General features: G+C 46.4%; 1 protein-coding gene across 1 annotated transcript in view; it reads right to left on the reverse strand.

Moving 5' to 3' along the window:
* The window catches only part of atp2a3 (ATPase sarcoplasmic/endoplasmic reticulum Ca2+ transporting 3), a 136,872-nt gene that overhangs the window by 28,069 nt on the left and 89,525 nt on the right, over window positions 1-19,278 (reverse strand). Inside the window, exons 9-13 of the mRNA XM_033045929.1 lie at window positions 11,634-11,722; window positions 10,680-10,782; window positions 8,004-8,135; window positions 6,315-6,437; window positions 4,290-4,508 (exon numbers count right to left, since the gene is read on the reverse strand). Coding sequence (XP_032901820.1) covers window positions 4,290-4,508; window positions 6,315-6,437; window positions 8,004-8,135; window positions 10,680-10,782; window positions 11,634-11,722 — 666 coding nt within the window. The remainder of the gene's footprint in view (window positions 1-4,289; window positions 4,509-6,314; window positions 6,438-8,003; window positions 8,136-10,679; window positions 10,783-11,633; window positions 11,723-19,278) is intronic.

The following is a 19,278-nucleotide window of genomic DNA, read 5'->3' on the forward strand; positions in this document are numbered from 1 at the left end:
GTTGATTTCTCTAATTTAAAGTAACCCTTGCATTCCCTCCCCACCTCCCCCACCCTTGTCGTTGTACTAGTTCCACGCTTCACATCCTTATATCCCTTCAGTATCACCTCTTCTCCAACCAACAATGGGACATTATGGGTTTTACCCTTCCCTTGTCATCTGCTGCCGGCCCTGCTTTGTTCTGGCCTCCAGTTCCCTCCCCTCTGCTTTTAGTCTGAAGAAACATCAGCCATCCCTTATCTCCAGAGATGCTGCCTGACCAGTTGAGTTTCTCCAGTGCTTTGTGTCTATTTTTGGAATTCCTTTGCTTGGGTTGGGCACACATTTAACGCAAATTGGCTGTTGTTATGATCTGGTACAGAAGTCCTCTGTGGGACTGGTACTAATGTCCACTATGGGACTGGTACTAATGTCCACTATGGGACTGGTACTGAGGTCCACTATGGGACTGGTACTGAGGTCCACTATGGGGGGCAGAGTGACCGCATTCATAAAGTAGTTGGCGTTTGTGCCAGTGCTGTGGTGTCTGGCTGGGTAATGAGGTGACAAGGCCCAAGCTCGGGAATTCCCTCCAAGTACCTTTCTGCCTCTCTCTCCATTTTCCCTTTCCGAGGCTCAGTAAAACCCACCCCTTTGACCAAGGGCTCAGTCATCTGCTCCAATATTTCTTCATGAGGGTGGACATCAGCCGATGTTTGATATTACCTCCGTGAAGCATCGGGAAACATTTTGTTATTTTAAGGGCACTTCATAAATGGATGTTGTTATTATCATTGCAAAGCTTGTCAAAATAATCTGTTATAAAAGCAAAAAAAATCTGGAGGCTGGTATGAGGCATAGCAGAAGCCAAGAACAGTAAGTTTATAATTGGCTCTTAGTCACCGAATACTGACTAAGATGCGGGATAGCTGTCACATACTCTCATCCTCTGCCTCTACTGATCACACAGCCAGATTCTTGCAAGGGAGGACTACATTTCAAAGGCATCATTTGCTTCAAGACCTTTTCCATGCCCACCTACCACTCCCTTTTATTACGGCACTTTCCCCAAGAGCAAGGGATGACACACCCGTCATAGAATCAGAGTGATACAGTGTGGAAACTGGCCCTTTGGAGCAACTTGCCCACATCGGTCAACATCTACACGAGTCCCACCTGCCTGTGTTTGGTCCACATCCCTCCAAACCTGTCCTATCCATGTCCCTGTCTAACTGTTTCTTAAATGTTGGGATAGTCCCAGCCTAAACTACCCCCTCTGGCAGCTCGTTCCATACACCCACCACCCTTTTTGTGAAAAAGATACCCCTCAGATTCCTATTAAATCTTTTCCCCTTCACCTTGAATCTATGTCCTCTGGTCCTCGATTCCCCTACTCTGGGCTAGCGATTCTGTGCATCTACCCAATTTATTCCTCTCATGATTTTGTACACCTCTATAAGATCACCCCTCATCCTCCTGTGATCCAAGGAATAGAGACGCAGCCCACTCAACCTCTCCCTATAGCTCAGACCCTCTAGCCCAGGCAACATCCTCGCAAATCTTCTCTGAACCCTTTCAAGCTTGACAATATCCTTCCTATAACATGGTGCCCAGAACGGAACACAAGATTCTAAATGCGGTCTCACCGACATCTTATACAACTGCGACATAACTTGCAACTTCTCTACTCAATACTCTGACTGCCCTTTCACCTCTTCTCTTCCCACCATCTAAAGCCCCAAACAGTGTTCACGGGTGAAGCAGTGATTCACTTACACCTCTTGGGGCCTGCTGCACTGTGTTCATTCAGTGTTGCCAGTGTGGTCTCCTCCACGCCAGAGAAACCCAATTGCAGATTTGGGTCATCGTTTGTGGGGCACCCGTGCTCTGTCCTCCACAATGACCCTGAGCTGCCAGCTGTCTGCCACTATGATTCTCCATCCACACTTGACCTTTCCACAGCTGGCCTCCTTCACTATTACAAGACAACTACAACTATGCCTCACGGCGCCAGAGACCAGGTTCGACCGCATGGGTTTTCTCCGGGGGTCTCGGTTTCAGAGACGTGCAGGTTTGTAGGTCAATTGACGTCTGTAAATTGTCCCTTGTGTGTGGAATAGAACTAGCATATGGGACGATCGCTGGTCGGTGCCGACTTGGTTGGCTGAAGGGCCTGCTGTATCCTGCTGTTGCCACGCTGTATCTCTAAACTAAACACAGCCAACACAAGCTTGAGGAACCCCTCAACCCCTAAATGGTGGCCGACTAGGAAAAGGGGAGATGCAGCGAGACCTGGGTGTCATGGTACACCAGTCATTGAAAGTGGGCATGCAGGTGCAGCAGGCAGTGAAGAAAGCGAATGGTATGTTAGCTTTCATAGCAAAAGGATTTGAGTATAGGAGCAGGGAGGTTCTACTGCAGTTGTACAGGGTCTTGGTGAGACCACACCTGGAGTATTGCGTACAGTTTTGGTCTCCAAATCTGAGGAAGGACATTATTGCCATAGAGGGAGTGCAGAGAAGGTTCACCAGACTGATTCCTGGGATGTCAGGACTGTCTTATGAAGAAAGACTGGATAGACTTGGTTTATACTCTCTAGAATTTAGGAGATTGAGAGGGGATCTTATAGAAACTTACAAAATTCTTAAGGGGTTGGACAGGCTAGATGCAGGAAGATTGCTCCCGATGTTGGGGAAGTCCAGGACAAGGGGTCACAGCTTAAGGATAAGGGGGAAATCCTTTAAAACCGAGATGAGAAGAACTTTTTTCACAGAGAGTGGTGAATCTCTGGAACTCCCTGCCACAGAGGGTAGTCGAGGCCAGTTCATTGGCTATATTTAAGAGGGAGTTAGATGTGGCCCTTGTGGCTAAGGGGATCAGAGGGTATGGAGAGAAGGCAGGTACGGGATACTGAGTTGGATGATCAGCCATGATCATATTGAATGGCGGTGCAGGCTCGAAGGGCCGAATGGCCTACTCCTGCACCTAATTTCTATGTTTCTATGTTTCTATCTTCTGTCTGGGCATGTCTGGGAATATCCGGGGGTTTTCATTTTTATAACAGTTAATTGCAGGCGAGGCTATGCATATTACAATGAATGAACCTCTCTATCAGTTTGAAGATCTACTACAACAACTTAAAGCCGCGGTCTCCGGTGAGGAGGAGCCGATCCTGGACTGACTCTGGACTCTGGTCCTGACCACGGGGGGGAAATGGAGGAGGACTGGCCAAATGTTGTGCCTTCCACCACAGTGATGAATGCTGTGGTGGATGTTTGTGTTACAGTTTTATTGTGGTTGTGTGTTCTTTATTATTGTATCGCTGCAGACAACCCAAATTTCCACCAGCCTGGCTGCGTGGCAATAAATTATATCTAATCTAATCTAATCTACTTCCAAACATCAAAGAAGATTTGATCATCAGCTCGTTGTCTTCCTGCTGGTTGAATCTTTCACTCCCTTAGTCTTTGCAGCTGTTGAGATCTAGTCACCTATGACTTTAGATGTTAGTGATACAGCGTAGAAACAGGCCCTTCGGCCCGTCGAGTCCGTGCCGACCAGCAATCACCTTGTTCATTCGCGCTATCCTACACACACTAAGGACAATTTACAATTTTACAGATGCCAATTAACGTACTAACCTGTACATCTTTGGTGTGTGGGAGGAAACCAGAGTACCCGGAGGAAACCCACGTGGTGACAGGGAGAACGTACAAACTCCGTAACAGACAACACCCATAGTCCGGATCAAACCCAGTCTCTTGCGCTGTAAGGCAGCAACTCTACCGCATTGCCACTGTGCTGCCCACAATGAGCTAAATACACTTGAGACACATTGACTTGAGAACAATTCAAATCTCAGGGACGAGTAGCAGTGGACCAACACAGTAGCTTGGGGTACTCTGGACAAATTTAGGAAGGAGCAATGGGATCCAATCTGACCAAAAGCCCTGACGACAGTGTTCCCGATGAACCAGTTCCAGTGGTTGCACCAGATATATTGACAGCAATATTCCCTTTGAACCAGAACAGGGCAGTTTCAATGCCTAGCTCTTGACAGGTACAATGGTCCATCCCATGTACACCAAGTCCCAACAGAATTGAAGCCCTCTTGAAGCCAACCCCTTCCACCTACAGACTGGCTGGTGTGTTGCTACTAAATGGAGCGCTCTCATGTGCAGGGAAAGTGTGTTCAGGGAGATGGCAAAGGATAGAATGAGAGGACATTCCTCTGGCAGCCTCTCCCCCCCCCCTCCCCACACCCTAGACCCCTTCCCTCAGACACCCGCAGCAGAAGAAAGATCGCTCACCTCATACTTGATGAATTTGGTGGCATCCTCCAGGTCCATCTCGTCCTTCTTGAGTGGGCTGTCCCGGGTTGCCAGCGCCAAACAGCGCAGCGTGTCCCGTCCCGTTCCCCACTCCTTGATCACGCTCAGGATCTGCTCCTTCAGTCGGGGTGTCAGGGGCACTCTGGAGGTGCCGTAACGGATGTAATTGCAACGCTCGATTACTCCTTCAGGAGCCCCCTAAAGAAACAATGTTCTCGTAGAGTCACAGTGTCGCATAGCATGGAACCAGGCCCTTCATCCCAACATGCGCATGCCCACCAAGATGCCCCATCTAAGCTAGTCCCATTTATCCTTGTTTAAGGTCATAAGGAATAGTAGAATTAGGCCATTCGTCCCATCCACCATTCAATCATGGCTGATCTATCTCTCCCTCCTAACCTCATTCTCCTGCCTTCTCCCCATAACCTCTGACACCTGTACTAATCAAGAATATATCTATCTCTGCCTTAAAAATATCCACTGTTTAGCCCTATCCCGCAAGTCTGAAATGTCCTATCCATGTACCTTTTTAACATATCCACAGTGGAATAAGGATGCTGAATATCTACCCTATCGATGCCCCCTATTATTTTGTCAACTTCTATCAGATCTTCCCTCAGGTCTTCCCTCAGGATTTATGAGGGGGAAATCCTGGAATTTTTTGAGGATGTGACCGGAAAAATGGACGAAGGAGAGCCAGTGGTTGTAGTGTATCTGGAATTTCAGAAAGTCTTTGATAAGGTCCCATACAGGAGATTAGTGGACAAAATTAGAGCACATGGTATTGGGGCTAGAGTATTGATATGGATAGAGAATTGGTTCACAATGAGTAGGAATAAATGGGTCCCTGTCAGAATGACAGGCAGTAATTAAAAGTAACACTAGCAAATTTGCAGATGACCCAAAGCAGGGTGACTTGGACAGGTTGAGTGAGTGGGCAGATGCATGGCAGATACAGTATAATGTAGATAAATGTGAGGTTTTCCACTTTGGCGGCAAGAACAAGGAGGCAGATTATTATCTGAATGGTGTTCGATTATGAAAAAGGGAAGTGCACGAGACCTGGGTGTCCTTGTACACCAGTCACTGAAAGTAAACATGCAGGTACTGCAGGCAGTGAAGAAAGCTAATGGCATGTTGGCCTTCATAACGAGAGGATTTAAGTATAGGAGTAAAGAGGTCCTTCTGCAGTTGTACAGGGCCCTGGTGAGACCACATCTGGAGCATTGTGCAGTTTTGGTCTCCTAATTTGAGGAAGGACATCCTTGCTATTGAGGCAGTGCAGCGTGGGTTCACGAGGTTAATCCCCGGGATGGCGGGACTATCATATGAGGAAAAATTGGAAAGACTGGGCTTGTATTCACTGGAATTTAGAAGGATGAGAGGGAATCTTATAGAAACGTATAAAATTATAAAAGGACTGGACAAACTAGATGCAGGAAAAATGTTCCCAATGTTGGGGGAGTCCAGAATCAAGGGCCATAGTATAAGAATAAAGGGGAGGCCATTTAAAACTGAGATGAGAAAAAACATTTTCACCCAGAGAGTTGTGAATTTGTGGAATTCTCTGCCACAGAAGGCAGTAGAGGCCAATTCACTGGATGAATGTAAAAGAGAATTAGATAGTGCTCTGGAGGCTAGTAGAATCAAGGGATATGGGGAGAAGGCAGGCACGGGTTACTGATTGTGGTTCTTCAGCCATGATCACAATGAATGGCGGTGCAGGCTCGAAGGGCCAAATGGCCTCCTCCTGCACCTATTGTCTATGATTTCTATGTTTTCTATGTTCCGACACTCCAGAGAAAACAAACCAAATTTGTCCAGCCTCTCATTATTGCTGGCACCTTCTAATTCAGGCAACAGCCTGGTGAACCTCTCCTGCATCCTCTCTATACCCTCCACATCCTTCCTGTAAAAGGGCGACCAGAACTGCACACAACACTCCAAATGTGGCCGAACTACGACATGCCCGACTCTCCCCGCGAGTGTATGGAGGCCTCTCACCTTCACAAACATCTTGTTCCCAGCTCCGACCGATGGACTGACGGGAGAGCAGTAGACAGACATGGACTTGCGATCGCGGGAGAATTCCAGTGTCACATCCTTCTTCATCAGCTGCTTGATGGTCTACGAGAGAGTGAGTGGCAATAGTCAGTTGCTGGAGCCTCTAACAATTGTAGTAGTGAGTGAGTCAGCCAACAGATGCGTGTGCGCGCGCGCGCGTGTGTGTGTGTGTGTGTGTGTGCGTGCGTGCGTGCGTGCGTGCGTGCGTGTGTGTGTGTGTGTGTGTGTGTGTGTGCATGCGTGCATGCATGTGCGTGTGTGTGTATGTATATATGTGTAGGACGGAAATGCAGATACCAGTTTAAACCAAAGATAGACACAAAATGCTGGAGTAACTTAGCGGGACAGGCAGCATCTGTGGAGAGAAGGAATGGGTGACGTTTCGGGTCGAGACCCTTCCTCAGTCTGAGGAACACTCTTGAATCACTAACTATAATTCTGCTATAATGCGCGTTTCCACAATGTTAATTAGATGTTACGCGAGATATGAACTAGGCAACACGATTTGTGTTACATGGGTTAAAATAGCTATCGCAATTGGGTACTCGAGAACCACTTCAAAGATACCTTAAAAATTGAAAAGCAGGAAAAAAAGTTGTCATGGGAAAAAAAATCTGAGGAAAAATAAACAGTTTCCATGTAACCCTCCTCACAGTAATCAGACACCATTAAGGGCCTGTCCCACGAGCATGCGACTCCATGCGGCAAGCGTGACCTAAAGGGCCGGTCCCACCAGCATGCGCCTGCATGCGGCAAGCGCAACCAAACCAGAAGCGGGAGCCGCGCGGAGGTCGAGTGAGTGACACGGCGGCTACGGGCCGGCAGGCCGTTGCTGCGCGGAATTTTTAAACACGGTCAGTTTTTCGGAGCCCCGCGCGATGTCGGGACCAGCTCCGCACAACTCCATACGGCTCCGGCGATCGAAGTGGGACCGGCCTCGCGAGGCCGTACGGCTCAAGTGACCAGGGTAGGTCTTGCTTGCCGCATGGAGTCGCAGGCTGGTGGGACCGGCCCTTTAGATCGAGCTTGCCGCATGGAGTCGCATGCTGGTGGGAACGGCCATTTATCTCTTATGAACATAGTTTATCAGTTTCATCGTGACTGGCCATTGAAATTGACAAGCAATAGCTGCTATTGATACTAGTGTAACAATACTCTATTAAATAACGTGTTCAAGAAGGAACCGCAGATGCTGGAAGATCGAAGGTACACAAAAACACGTTGCCTATTTCCTTTGCTCCATAGATGCTGCTGCACCCGCTGCATTTTTGTGTACCCTCAATGAAATAACGTCGTGTACAGCCTTTAGTGTTATTAACTTGCAATAATAACAGTAAACTTAAAAGATATAAGACATATAATCTTTTCCATAGCTGCAAGTTTATTTTTATTTACATCCTGGGGAGAAAATTACTTTTGTTATTAAAATCAGAAACTCTCCATGTGCTAAACTCTCACTCCTTAATTGATACAATTGACGTCATAATGTGATTTTCCGTTACATGAGGTTTGTTAGAAATAAACGTGTTGCGTTATAGCAGAACTACCTGTACTGTGTAACAGTAACGAGTAAAACCTCTGGAAAACAGAGTGAAAGTCAGGCCGGGGGATTCACAACATAACACTTACATTGTTGCAGTAGGTGGCTTTCTCCACTTTAGTGATGTTGCTGATATCAGTGTTGAAAACGTTCATCTTTTCCACCAGGCAAACGAGAGCTGTTTCTGTGGCTTCCCCAACCTTCTCGTAAATTCCCTTAGTCTGGGATAGGACGGGAAAAGGAAAGAACGAAGAGTGTGTATAAGTATGTCATGAAATCTCACTGTTGTTCACATCATTAAAGCGCAGTTTCAGGTTTTTTAGACACCCGAGTCCTGAATGTCCGTCAGAAACATTTGTTCCATTTTATTAATGATGCAAGGAGACATCTCATTTGAGACAAAATCCTGTGCACTTTCCAGATATTTCAAGGTTAGGAGGGAAGAGGAAATAAGACTCCGTCAACCTTGAAATTAATCACTTTTAGACTTTTACATTTTAGAGATATTGGCTGGGAACAGACCCTTCGGCCCACCGAGTCCGTGCCAGCCAACGATCACCCATACACTAGCACTATCCTACACACTAGAGACAATTTACAGAAGCCAATTAACCTACAAACTTGCATGTCTTTGGAGAGTGGGAAAAAAAATCAAAACACCCAGAGAAAACCCACGGGGTCACAGGGAGAACATATGGACTATTTTTTAAATGTTTTCTTCCGTCAACTCCTTTCATTTCAAATTATTATTTATATTTAAGTTATTGAGTCATAGTGTCTTACAGCGTGAAAACAGGCCCTTTGGCCCAACTTGCCCACACCAGCCAACATGTCCCATCTACACTAGTCCCACCTGCCTGTATTTGGTCCATATCCCTCAAAACCTGTCCTATCCATGTACCTGTCTAAATGTTTCTTAAACATTGTGATAGAATTTGCCTCAACTACCTCCTCCGGCAGCTCGTTCTAAATGTTGTAAATGTTATTTTCAGTTTTGTAAGGGGATAGGGGTCAGGAACTTCTCCACATTGGAATGGGATGCTGGGCCAAATGGCAGATGCAAAACGATTGTATCGCAGGTAGAGGTGTAATTGCCCCGTGACCAGTGATCACAGGAAGATCTGTTGTAATTGCAGAGCAAGGAACATCAACAGGGTAAAGCTCCAAAGGTTGACAAGAATATGATGACAGGAAACAAGATTTTGTTGGCTGCGTGCATGTGCGATATATTTAATTATAGCACATTTCCAATAAAATGAAAATTACACTTGGGAATTAAAATTGCATTGAAACTATATTGAGTAAAGACTAAGATGCTTTGTAATGGAGAACAGCATGGAGATATTGATGCAGATGAGCCGGACAGTGAGAAGGATGAGGCTAATTTTTCTTTGACTTAGCTGTCCACTAAAGCCATAGCTATCAGACAGAAACAGCCCCCGAACAACAAGCACAATGGTGGCGCAGCGGGTCAAGCCGCAGCCTCACAGCGCCAGAGAGACTCGGGTTCGATCCTGACCTCAGATGCTGTCTGTGTGGAGTTTGCACATACTCTCCCCTTTGACCGCGTGGGTTTTCTCCGGGTGCATCGGTTTCATCCCGCATCCCAAAGATGTGCATGTTTGTAAGTCAATCGGTGTCTATACATTGCCCCCTAGTGCCTTGGGAGTGGTTGAGGAAGTGGGATAACATAGAACAACTGTTAATGGGTTGGTGTGGACTCAGTGGGCCGAAGGGTCTGTTCCCATGCTGTATCTCTCGAAACTTAAAACATCAGTGAGGAGAACAAGAGGCGGAAGTCGTGAAACCCGTGGGTTGTCGACATCCACATAGGCAATTGATGGGTTAATCGTCTGAAAACCAAGTTTTCAGATTATCTGCAGAGTAGCATGACTCACTGGAGACTGAGAAGAAAACTTTCACATCTATAACAGAGGAATTAAGATTCAGGCTACATCCCATAGGAACTGATGGAAGTATTTCAGTAAGAAACTGAAATAAGAATTTTTAAAAAACAGCTTTTTTTCCCACGAGCAGTAGCTCTACTCAATAACCAAGTCTGTAGCCTCCTTTTGCTCTGGTATTCTATTTCATTCACATGTTTATTCTTAATGTTTTATGTTTTATTCTTAATTGTACTGTATGTCGTATTGTTACTTGCGAGCGGAGCACCAAGGCAAATTCCTTGTATGTGTAGGTACTTGGCCAATAAACCTATTCACTCATCCATTCATTGTTCTATCTGGGACATATGACAATAAAACACTCTTGACTCGTGACGGTGTAAAATTCAGGATTAATCAAGTACCTTGCTTCTGACACGTCGACACACACATACGCACATGCACACAGCAATATTCAATATTCAATATTCAATACAATAAAACCAACACATTCAGAGGGAATGTTAAAGGAACAAGGAATCGAGCACCAGAGGACAAAGGTTTAAGGTGAGGGGGGAAAGATTTAATAGGAATCTGAGGCGTAACTTTTTTTACACGAAGGGTGGTGGTCGTATGGAACGAGCTGCAGGAGGAGGTAGTTGAGGCAGGTACTATCACAACGTTTAAGAAATATTTAGACAGGTACGTGGATAGGATAGGTTTAGAAGGATCTGGGCCAAATATGGGCAGGCAGGTGGGACTAGTGTAGATGGGACATGTTGGGCGGTGTGGGCAAGTTGGGCCAAATGAGCATGACTCTGAGCTCCTTATGTCAGTGACTGTAAAGATCAGCAATCAAATTAGTCAATTTATTATACTCACTTCATTGTAATCCAGGGAGGAATCGTTGCACAGGGCACAAATAGTAGCCAGCTCAACAAGTCCGGCGTACTGGCTGGTTTCAATGGGCTTGTCACCCATGAACCTGTAAAGAGAGAAAGACTTGGATTGAGATCAGCAACCTTTTTACCCTCGACGATAGTGTTGAGTTTCATCGGCAAATGGCATCAATGGGAAGAGAAATATCTGATATGTTCAGCTCTCTCGGGATTAGACAGTCACATGGTCATATGCACAGAGAGGCTCTTCAGCCCATCAAGTATGCACCACCCATCAACATCCATTTGCACTAATACTACTTTATTCTCTCCACATTCCCATCAACTCCTCTCAGATTCCACCACTCGCCTACATAAGGGGGACAACTCAAAGAGCAAGAGTGGGTTTCTCAGTGTGTGTACTGTGCAAGGCTAGAGAGAGACCATCTCATATTCTGTCTGGGTGGTATGAATGGCCTGAACACTACACTGAAACACACACACACACTATCTTTATTTCTCTTTTTCTCTCTGTCTCTCTTTCTTTCTCTCTCTTTGTCCAATCTTTCTTTTGCCCTCCCCTCCACCTACATTCCTTCCTCTAGCTTCACCATTCGCAATTCTTCAATCCTTTTGTTTCACATCTGTATCCACCTATTGCTTGCCAGGCTTTGTCTTGCCCCTCCTTTACTCCAGCTTTCTTCCCCTCACCCCCACACAATGTCTGAAGAAACGTCCCGTCCTGAAATGCCACCTATCCATGTTCTCCAGAGAAGCTGCCTGACCCTCTGAGTTACTCCAGCACTTTGTGGCATTTTTTGCTAAACTGGAATCTGCAGTTCCGTGTTTCTGCACTAACGGCCTGCTTGTCATCTGCTTTTTTGGGGCCAAAGGCAGCCCACAGGGCAATGCCGAGTCTGGAACATATGATGTTGGGAGCAAGGATGCTGTTACTCACACTTCCCCCTCTGGTGCGTAGGTAGATCCCGTGATGTTGAACTCATGCAGCTTACACTTGTCCCCCACCACCGTATCGACCACGAACATCTGAGGCAGAGGGAGGTTAGAGTCAGGTTAAAACATTCCCAATCAGATCCCGCCTTTCACCGGACAACTGCCTCAGTCCCGGCTCCCATCCCCTCCAGCCGGCAGCCTGAAACACACGCGTCCCATCTCCAATCCTTCCTCACCCTGCCAGAATATCCCTCGGACAAGCATGAGAGATTATAAAACAAGAGGCCATTCGGCCCGCAGACAGCCCTTCACACAGTCAACTCGACCACGGAGAACCACCTCTGCCCTTTAACCTTTGAAGGACAATTTCCTTATCTAAAAATCCCAAGTCGCAGTTGTAAATGATGCAAATATTGTTGATTAATTGTTTCATGGTCAATATATTTATTTATTTGATTTCCGCCTCTTTCCCCCTACCATCTATTTGTGTTTTCCATATTTCCACAAAGAAGGAGCCAGTTCAGTCCATCAAGTCTGTGCTGGCTCATCAAGAGAATCACGTCCCTCAAACCCCCCCCCCCCAGAAAAGTTGCAGATGCTGGAAATCTACAACAAAAACTGAAAACTCTAGAAACACTCAGCACGTCAGGCAGCATCTGTGGGAAGAGAAACAGAATTAATGTTTTAGATCAAAGAGTCTTCATCACAGCTGCCTCAAGATGAAGCATCTCTAACCTGAAACATTGTTTGCTTCTCCTCCCACAGACGCTGCCTGACCCTTTGAGTATTTCCAGTGTTTACCGATTTTGTAATTTTTAGCCCATGGCAAATGAACCAGTGGTAATATACATTGTGTAGTGTAGGAAGGAACTGCAGATGCTATTTTACACCAAAGATAAATACAAAATGCCGGATTAACTCAGCGAGTCAGCAGCATCTCTGGAGAAAAGGAATAGGTGACGTTTTGGGACGAGATTGGGAGAAGAAGAGTCTCGACCCAAAACATCACCTATTCCTTTTCACCTATTTGTTTTCTCCAGAGAACTCTGGCAAATTCTGATTTGCTCTTCGCTAATTATGCTAACAATTTGGTGAAAGACACTCTTTAGTCTGCCCACAACTTGTTGGACACCCAGCAGAGAAAGATATCCTTCTGCGAATGTTGCCGACTGGCCCATTCCAGACTGCAGGAGTACATGGTGAGGGACTCACTGAAGCTTGATGCAGCCAACACCAAGGTTCTGTGAGAGCAGGATCACATTCTGCTGCTGGTGAACATTGAGGGGCAGAGCAGATCCGACGTGGACACCCCTCAAACAAGGGAAGGGATATCATCCCGGGGACCACATTAGTGGTAAGGTGTTCACTTTAAGGATAGATGTGAACACTACTGAATATGACACTATTGAATGCACAGGCACTGAAAAGTCTGAAGAGTTTTTGCACAGTTTTTGTTTTGCATATATCTTTTAATCTGAATAAAGTTCATTTTTGGTAGCAAAACAAAAAAAGAAATTGCCTGAGAGGCTAATCGATCTAGGTCTGCTTATCTCCCAGGGAATGAAAAGATGAACGCATCTCTGGTGGGGCAAACCCCTAAATGGCTTATAATTAGTCCTCAACTATTATAATTATTCCTCAACCGCTGTTATCGGAGAGAGATTATGTCTGGTTATTTATCTTATCGCTAGTTTGTTCCAGCTTGATAATAAGTTGACTGCTCTGGTTTCTACATTGCTATAGTAACTATGCTTGGATAGTTCTTCAGTGGCTGTGTTGCACTCACAAAAAGCCTTGGGCAGATGCAAGATGTGTCTTATTATTGAGTGCAGTAAAACTCACATAATTTGGCACCTTGGGCCATTGGTGGTGGTGGACTGGCAGAATCCCCAAACTACTGGATGTTATTCTAACAACAAAGCAACCCAATTTTAATTCACAAAAGGGCATAATGTGCTGGACTAACTCAAGGCAGGTCAGGCAGCGTCTCTGGAGAACATGGATAGGTGACGTCTCAGGTTCATTCACATTTTATTACGATGTTGCACAGTGGTATGATACATTTTCCAGTGAACCGGGCGAGTTTAAAGGGAAGCCCAAAGAATAAAAGCCAGTGAGTTTAAAGAGAACACAGCCAATGGAGCCCTGGCAGTTTAAATGGAGCTCAGGAAACGTGGCTCTGGCCAGTTTAACAGGAGAGTGAGAGGTGAGGTCAAACAGCGAGTTTAATGGGACTGTGGGAATGGGTTCCTTGTGTCATCCTTCAAGCTGGCAGAAAATAGTGATAAGATAAATAACCAGACACTCTCTCTCTCTCTGAGACAATGGTTGAGGAATAAGCATCAACCACTCATGGGCTTGCCACACCTGAGATGGGCTCAGTGTTTCATTCTCTTCAAGAACAGGACAGCACGGTGGCACAGCGGTAGAGAGTTGTCTTACAGCACCAGAAATCCGGGTTCGATCCTGACTACGGGAGCTGTCTGTACGGAGTTTGTACGTTCTCCCCGTGACCTGCGTGGGTTTTCTCCGGGTGCTCCGGTTTCTTCCCACAAGCCAAAGACTTGCAGGTTTGTAGTTCACTTGGATTTCCCGGTGGCTCAGCACTTCAACTCCCCCTCCCATTCCCAATCTGACCTTTCTGTCCTGGGCCTCCTCCATTGTCAGAGTGAGACCCAGCACAAATTGGAGGAACAGCACCTCATATTTCGCTTGGGTAGTTTACACCCCAGTGGCATGAACATTGACTTCTCTAACTTCAGATAGCCCTTGCTTTCTCTCTCCATCCCCCTCTCCTTCCCTGTTCTCCCACTAGTCTTACTGTCTCTGACTACATTCTCTCTTTGTTCCCCCCCCCCTCCTCTGACATCAGTCTGAAGAAGGGTCTTGACGCGAAACGTCGCCCATTTCTTCTCTCCAGAGATGCTGCCTCACCCGCTGAGTTACTCCAGCATTTTGTGTCTACAACCAACAGCACTGCAGTTCCTCCCAGTGACCGCACTCAAAGCTCCCTCAACTAACGTCATGGAAACAGAGTGATCACTTCCACACTTATGTAGAACCATGGTTGCCCACAAAGTATGACATGTTTAAAAAGGATCCAGTGGCTGTAAACCGCTTGCCATTCACAATGAAATTATTAACATGTGCAAGTTGAATCATTCCTTTCAGTGTAGAGCCGCCAGCAGCCCATTGACAATCAGTGGGTCACATCACTAACAGCGGAGAGCTGAGTGGTGCTAGTCCCACTGAAAGATAAAGGGCAGTATGCCATCACAAAGAACTGTGGGCCAGAGTGGTGCAGTTAGTGGAGCCACTACCTCACAGCACCAAAGATCCAGGTTGCATCCTGATGTCAGTTGTGTGGAGTTTTCTGTGTGGAGTTTGCACGTTCTTCCTGTGACCACGTGGGGTTTCCGCCAAGTGCTCTGGTTTCCTCCCACATCCCAGGGATGGGTGGCTAAGTAGATTAATTGGCTGCTGTAAATCATCCCTCGTGTGTAAGTGAGTGATAGATACTGAGGGGAGACGAGGGGATGTGGGGAGAATAAAATTGGTTGGTGTAGATGGGTATTCGGAACAAGCTTGATGAGTTGAAGGGCCTGTTTCTGTGCTGTACAATTCCATAATAAATCTTGCAAGTTGAGGGTGGCACAGTGGCGCAGCTTAAGTTGAGCAGGTGGTACAGTTGCTGCCTTACAGTGCCAGTGACCTGGGCCCAATCCTGACTACAGGTGCTGTTTGTGTGGAGTTTGTATGTTCTCCCTGTGACTGTGTTCACCGGTTTCTTCCCACACTCCAAAGACATACAGGGTTGTAGGTTGATTGGCTTTGGTTAAAAATTGTAAATTGTCCCTAGTGTGTCGGATAGCGCAAGAGTACAGGTGATCGCTGATCAGCACGGACTTGTTGAGTCGAAGGGCCAATTTCCACGCTGTATCTCCAATGTCTAAAGTAAAGTAAAACTATAGTATTCTGAAAGGGTTATTAAAGTTTTAAAGATTTAAATATTTAGGTACCTGGTTGAATTTACTGATCCAGAGTGACCAGGGACAATCACCGTACTCTTCCTCTTAATGCCACCCCAGGAGAAATTCTTTCACCTTCACAGAGACTGAGCAAAACCAACAACCCCAGCACTGAACCAGCGAGGAGTCGTCACTGCCACTGTGCTGAGATACAGCGCGGAACCAACCCTTGACAAGAGGGTCAAGAATGTTTCAGATTTTCCACCAGCTGCTTTCAAAGATGAGCAGCCACCGTCCCATTCAGCTGCATGTCGACGAAAGCTTGGCCAAAGTCAATCCTTTGTTTTAACTCATTAAGATCCTATGTCCAGGGCAGTTTCGAGTGTATCACAATGTCTCTGCCGAACATGATGCCGTAATCATGTGTTCCTGCTGGGAAGAATTCTTTGGGCTCTTTGTAAGAATTAATTTTGTTGAAATTACATCCTGCTTTACTGCAGATCTTAAAAAGGAACCACAAGTCGGGTACAGACTGCTCTGAAGTCTCATTACAGATCCCTTGCACGACTTAAAGAGGCCAAATGTCATCCTGGCAATCCGACAGCACTGGCCCCCAATGCCGAGAAATTACAACTAAGCGGCTGAAGGGAACAGTGAACAAATCCAGGGAGAAGCACTAAACCGATTGCTTTTGGTGATAACCTATTTGGTACACTTCTGCATGTAATTTATAAAAATGCCAGAGGACAAGGCAAGAATTTTCAGAATTGGGAGGTCATGAAATTGAATCCTCCAGAATACGCAGCTGGCATGAGAAATGATTCACCCTTTAGGTGGTAAGGTTTATTAACCCAGGTGGGTGTCATGGTGGCGCTGCGGTAGAGTTGCTGCCTTACAGCACCAGAGACCCGGGTTTGATCCTGACTACGGATGCGGTCAGTTTGGAGTTTGCATGTTCTCCCCGTTACCTGCGTGTGTTTTCTCCGGGATCTCCAGTTTCCTCCCACACTTCAAAGACTCAGGTTCCATCCTGATGTCAGGTGCTGTCTGTGTGGAGTTCGCATGTTCTCCCTGCAACCGCGTGGGGTTTCACCCTGATGCTCTAGTTTCCTTCCACATCCCAGAGATGTGTGGCTAGGTAGATTACTTAACTGCTGTAAATTGTCCCTTGTGTGTAAGTGAGTGGTAGATATGGGGAGAGCTGAGGGGAATGTGGGGGAAATAACAAGGGGTTAGTGTTTTAGGGGTAGTCTTGAGGAGATGAAGGGCCTATTTCTCTGCCGTACAACTCCTAGCAGGTTAATTCGCCTTTTTAAGTTGTTAAAATGTGTGTAGGTTAGTGTACGTGGTGGTCGCAGGTCGGCGCGGACTCGGTGGGCTGTTTCCGCACTGTATCTCTAACATCTAAATCATGGTGGAGCTACAGTTTTCTCAGCCGCTCCCATTAACCTGCTCCCGCTATTCGAGAAACCTTTCAGTTGTGCTGTCCATGGGTTGCACCATTGCAGTTGCTGTAGAACTGGTGCAAGGCAACATGTAACCAGCCTGGTCTGCAGTGTCTTCACTGACCAACCACCTCGGCATCATTTTGCTTTATCCCCAGGGTTTCTTTCTCATCCCAGAGGAATGAAGGAACTGGAGGCTTCCAGCAGTTGCTCCAGAGCATGTCAATGCTGCGAGAATAATTATATGGGCGATGAGTGTAGACTTCAAGGTGGTATGGATAGGCAGATGAAATGGATATAGGTGGCAGATGACATTTAATGCCGAGGAAAGTGTTTCAGCAAAAAGAATGAGGAAAATCAAAATAAACTGTCCGACACAATTCTAAGAAATGCAAAATAACAGAGATCTAGATTTGTTGGTTTACGGATCATTATAAATTGGCAGGGCAAGCGGTCAAACACAGAACACTTTAGAACAGGAATGGGCCTTTTCGGACTCTGCCATTCTAACGTAATCCCATCTACATCCCTCCATCCCCTGCCTGTTCCTATGACAGTCCAAACGTTCCATAGACTTTGCTGTTCAATCTGTTTCCACCACCTCCAGTGGCAGCAAATTCTGGGCAGCTCCCACTTGCAATCTTCTTTAAACTTTCCTCATCTTATCTTAAAAATAAGCAGTCCAGTATTTGGCATTTCTACCCTGGGAAAATGCTCAAATTTTAGGTAACAACCCTGTTCCCTCTCTCGGCTTCCTGTGCACCTCCCCCACCCCAGATCATAGCCATTTCTCCCACTAATCCCCAGCCGTCTTCCTCCCTCTTCCACCCCATCACGTCCCGTTTTACCTATATCTTTCCCTCTGGCTTTACATTTCACTCTTCTCTCCTCATCAGACATCCTTTTGTCTCCTTTTCATCTCCAGCCTTTGTCCACCCATCTGCTAATCAAACCCCTCCCTTGCCTTTATCCCCCAATCACTTGCCAGACTTTGTCAAATCCCCATCTCTCTTCCCCCTTCTAGACTCCGTCTGCTGAAGGGTCCTGACCTGAAATATTTCCTATCCTTTCACTCAATAGACGCTGGCTGACCCGCTCAGTTGTTCCATCACTTTATGTTTTTCTCAAGATTTCAGCATCGGCAGTTCCTTGGTCTCCTGGGAAAGGGACACTCTACCCTATCTACACCTTTAATAATTCTTACATACTTCTATCAGGTCACCCGTCAACCTCCATCGTTCCAGAGAATACAATTGATTAGTTGATCTGTACAGCCTCCCTACCTAATCCTCAATTTCAGAGAACATAATCCTTCAACCTCACGCCCCAATCTGTTGCACACAAGATTAGTGTCATCTTGACAACACACACTGTGCTCCAGAAACTGGAGCTGCTCATTGACTCCGAAGCTCAGATGTCTCATTAAAAGAACACGTGATCAAAGAGAGAAAAAAAACTCACATAGAAAAAGTCATAATACAACAAGTGAGAATGGTTGAGGAGAAACAGAATCTATTTTTTGGGCTGGATTTGAACTCATTTTGCAAAACTAATGAAGAATTCTAGCATGCAGTCAACCAGCTTCTTTGTAGAAATGAACAAGTGTCCTGAAAGTGTTGCAGCTTTTCACAAGCTAGTTGCGATGCCAGGGCAGTTTTCAGCGCTGCCAACATGCCTGTTGGCCTGAGTGTCAGCTCAAGACAGCAATGATTTATAAAGGATATAAATTACTCCATGGAGCTGGCTTTCAAATAACTAACCTATTGTGTGTGTGGGATGATGTGATGTGGACTCAGCGCTCACTCCACCATCTTCCTGTGGCGTCTGCTGGGTTTTCCAAAGACTTTTCCCTCAAAGCCTCAGAGGAGATGCCATGGTGTGTTCTGTGTGTGCGTGTGTGTGTGTGTGTGTGTGTACGTGCGTGTGTGTGTGTGTGCGTGCGTTTGTGTGTTCGTGTGCGCGCTCCAAGTGAGTGTGCGCGCGCGCTCTGGATGTGAGTGCTCGCGTGCTCTGAGTGTGTGTGAGTGTGTTCTGAGTGTGTGTGCGTGTGTATGTGTGTGGCACCTGCTTGGACATTTAGGAGACGCTGGGTCATGGCCAATGTGTACGAGGCCAGCACGGGCAGTGGTCAGAGGGACAGGGACCAGAGGGTGAAGTCCACAGGCAGTGGGCGGGACCCTGTGACCTGACCCTGGGCCTGGGAACCCCAAGCCCAAAATACTGCAGGTTTTAAATC

The sequence above is a fragment of the Amblyraja radiata genome, chromosome 28 (genome assembly GCF_010909765.2).
Source record: "Amblyraja radiata isolate CabotCenter1 chromosome 28, sAmbRad1.1.pri, whole genome shotgun sequence".
NCBI lineage: Eukaryota > Metazoa > Chordata > Chondrichthyes > Rajiformes > Rajidae > Amblyraja > Amblyraja radiata.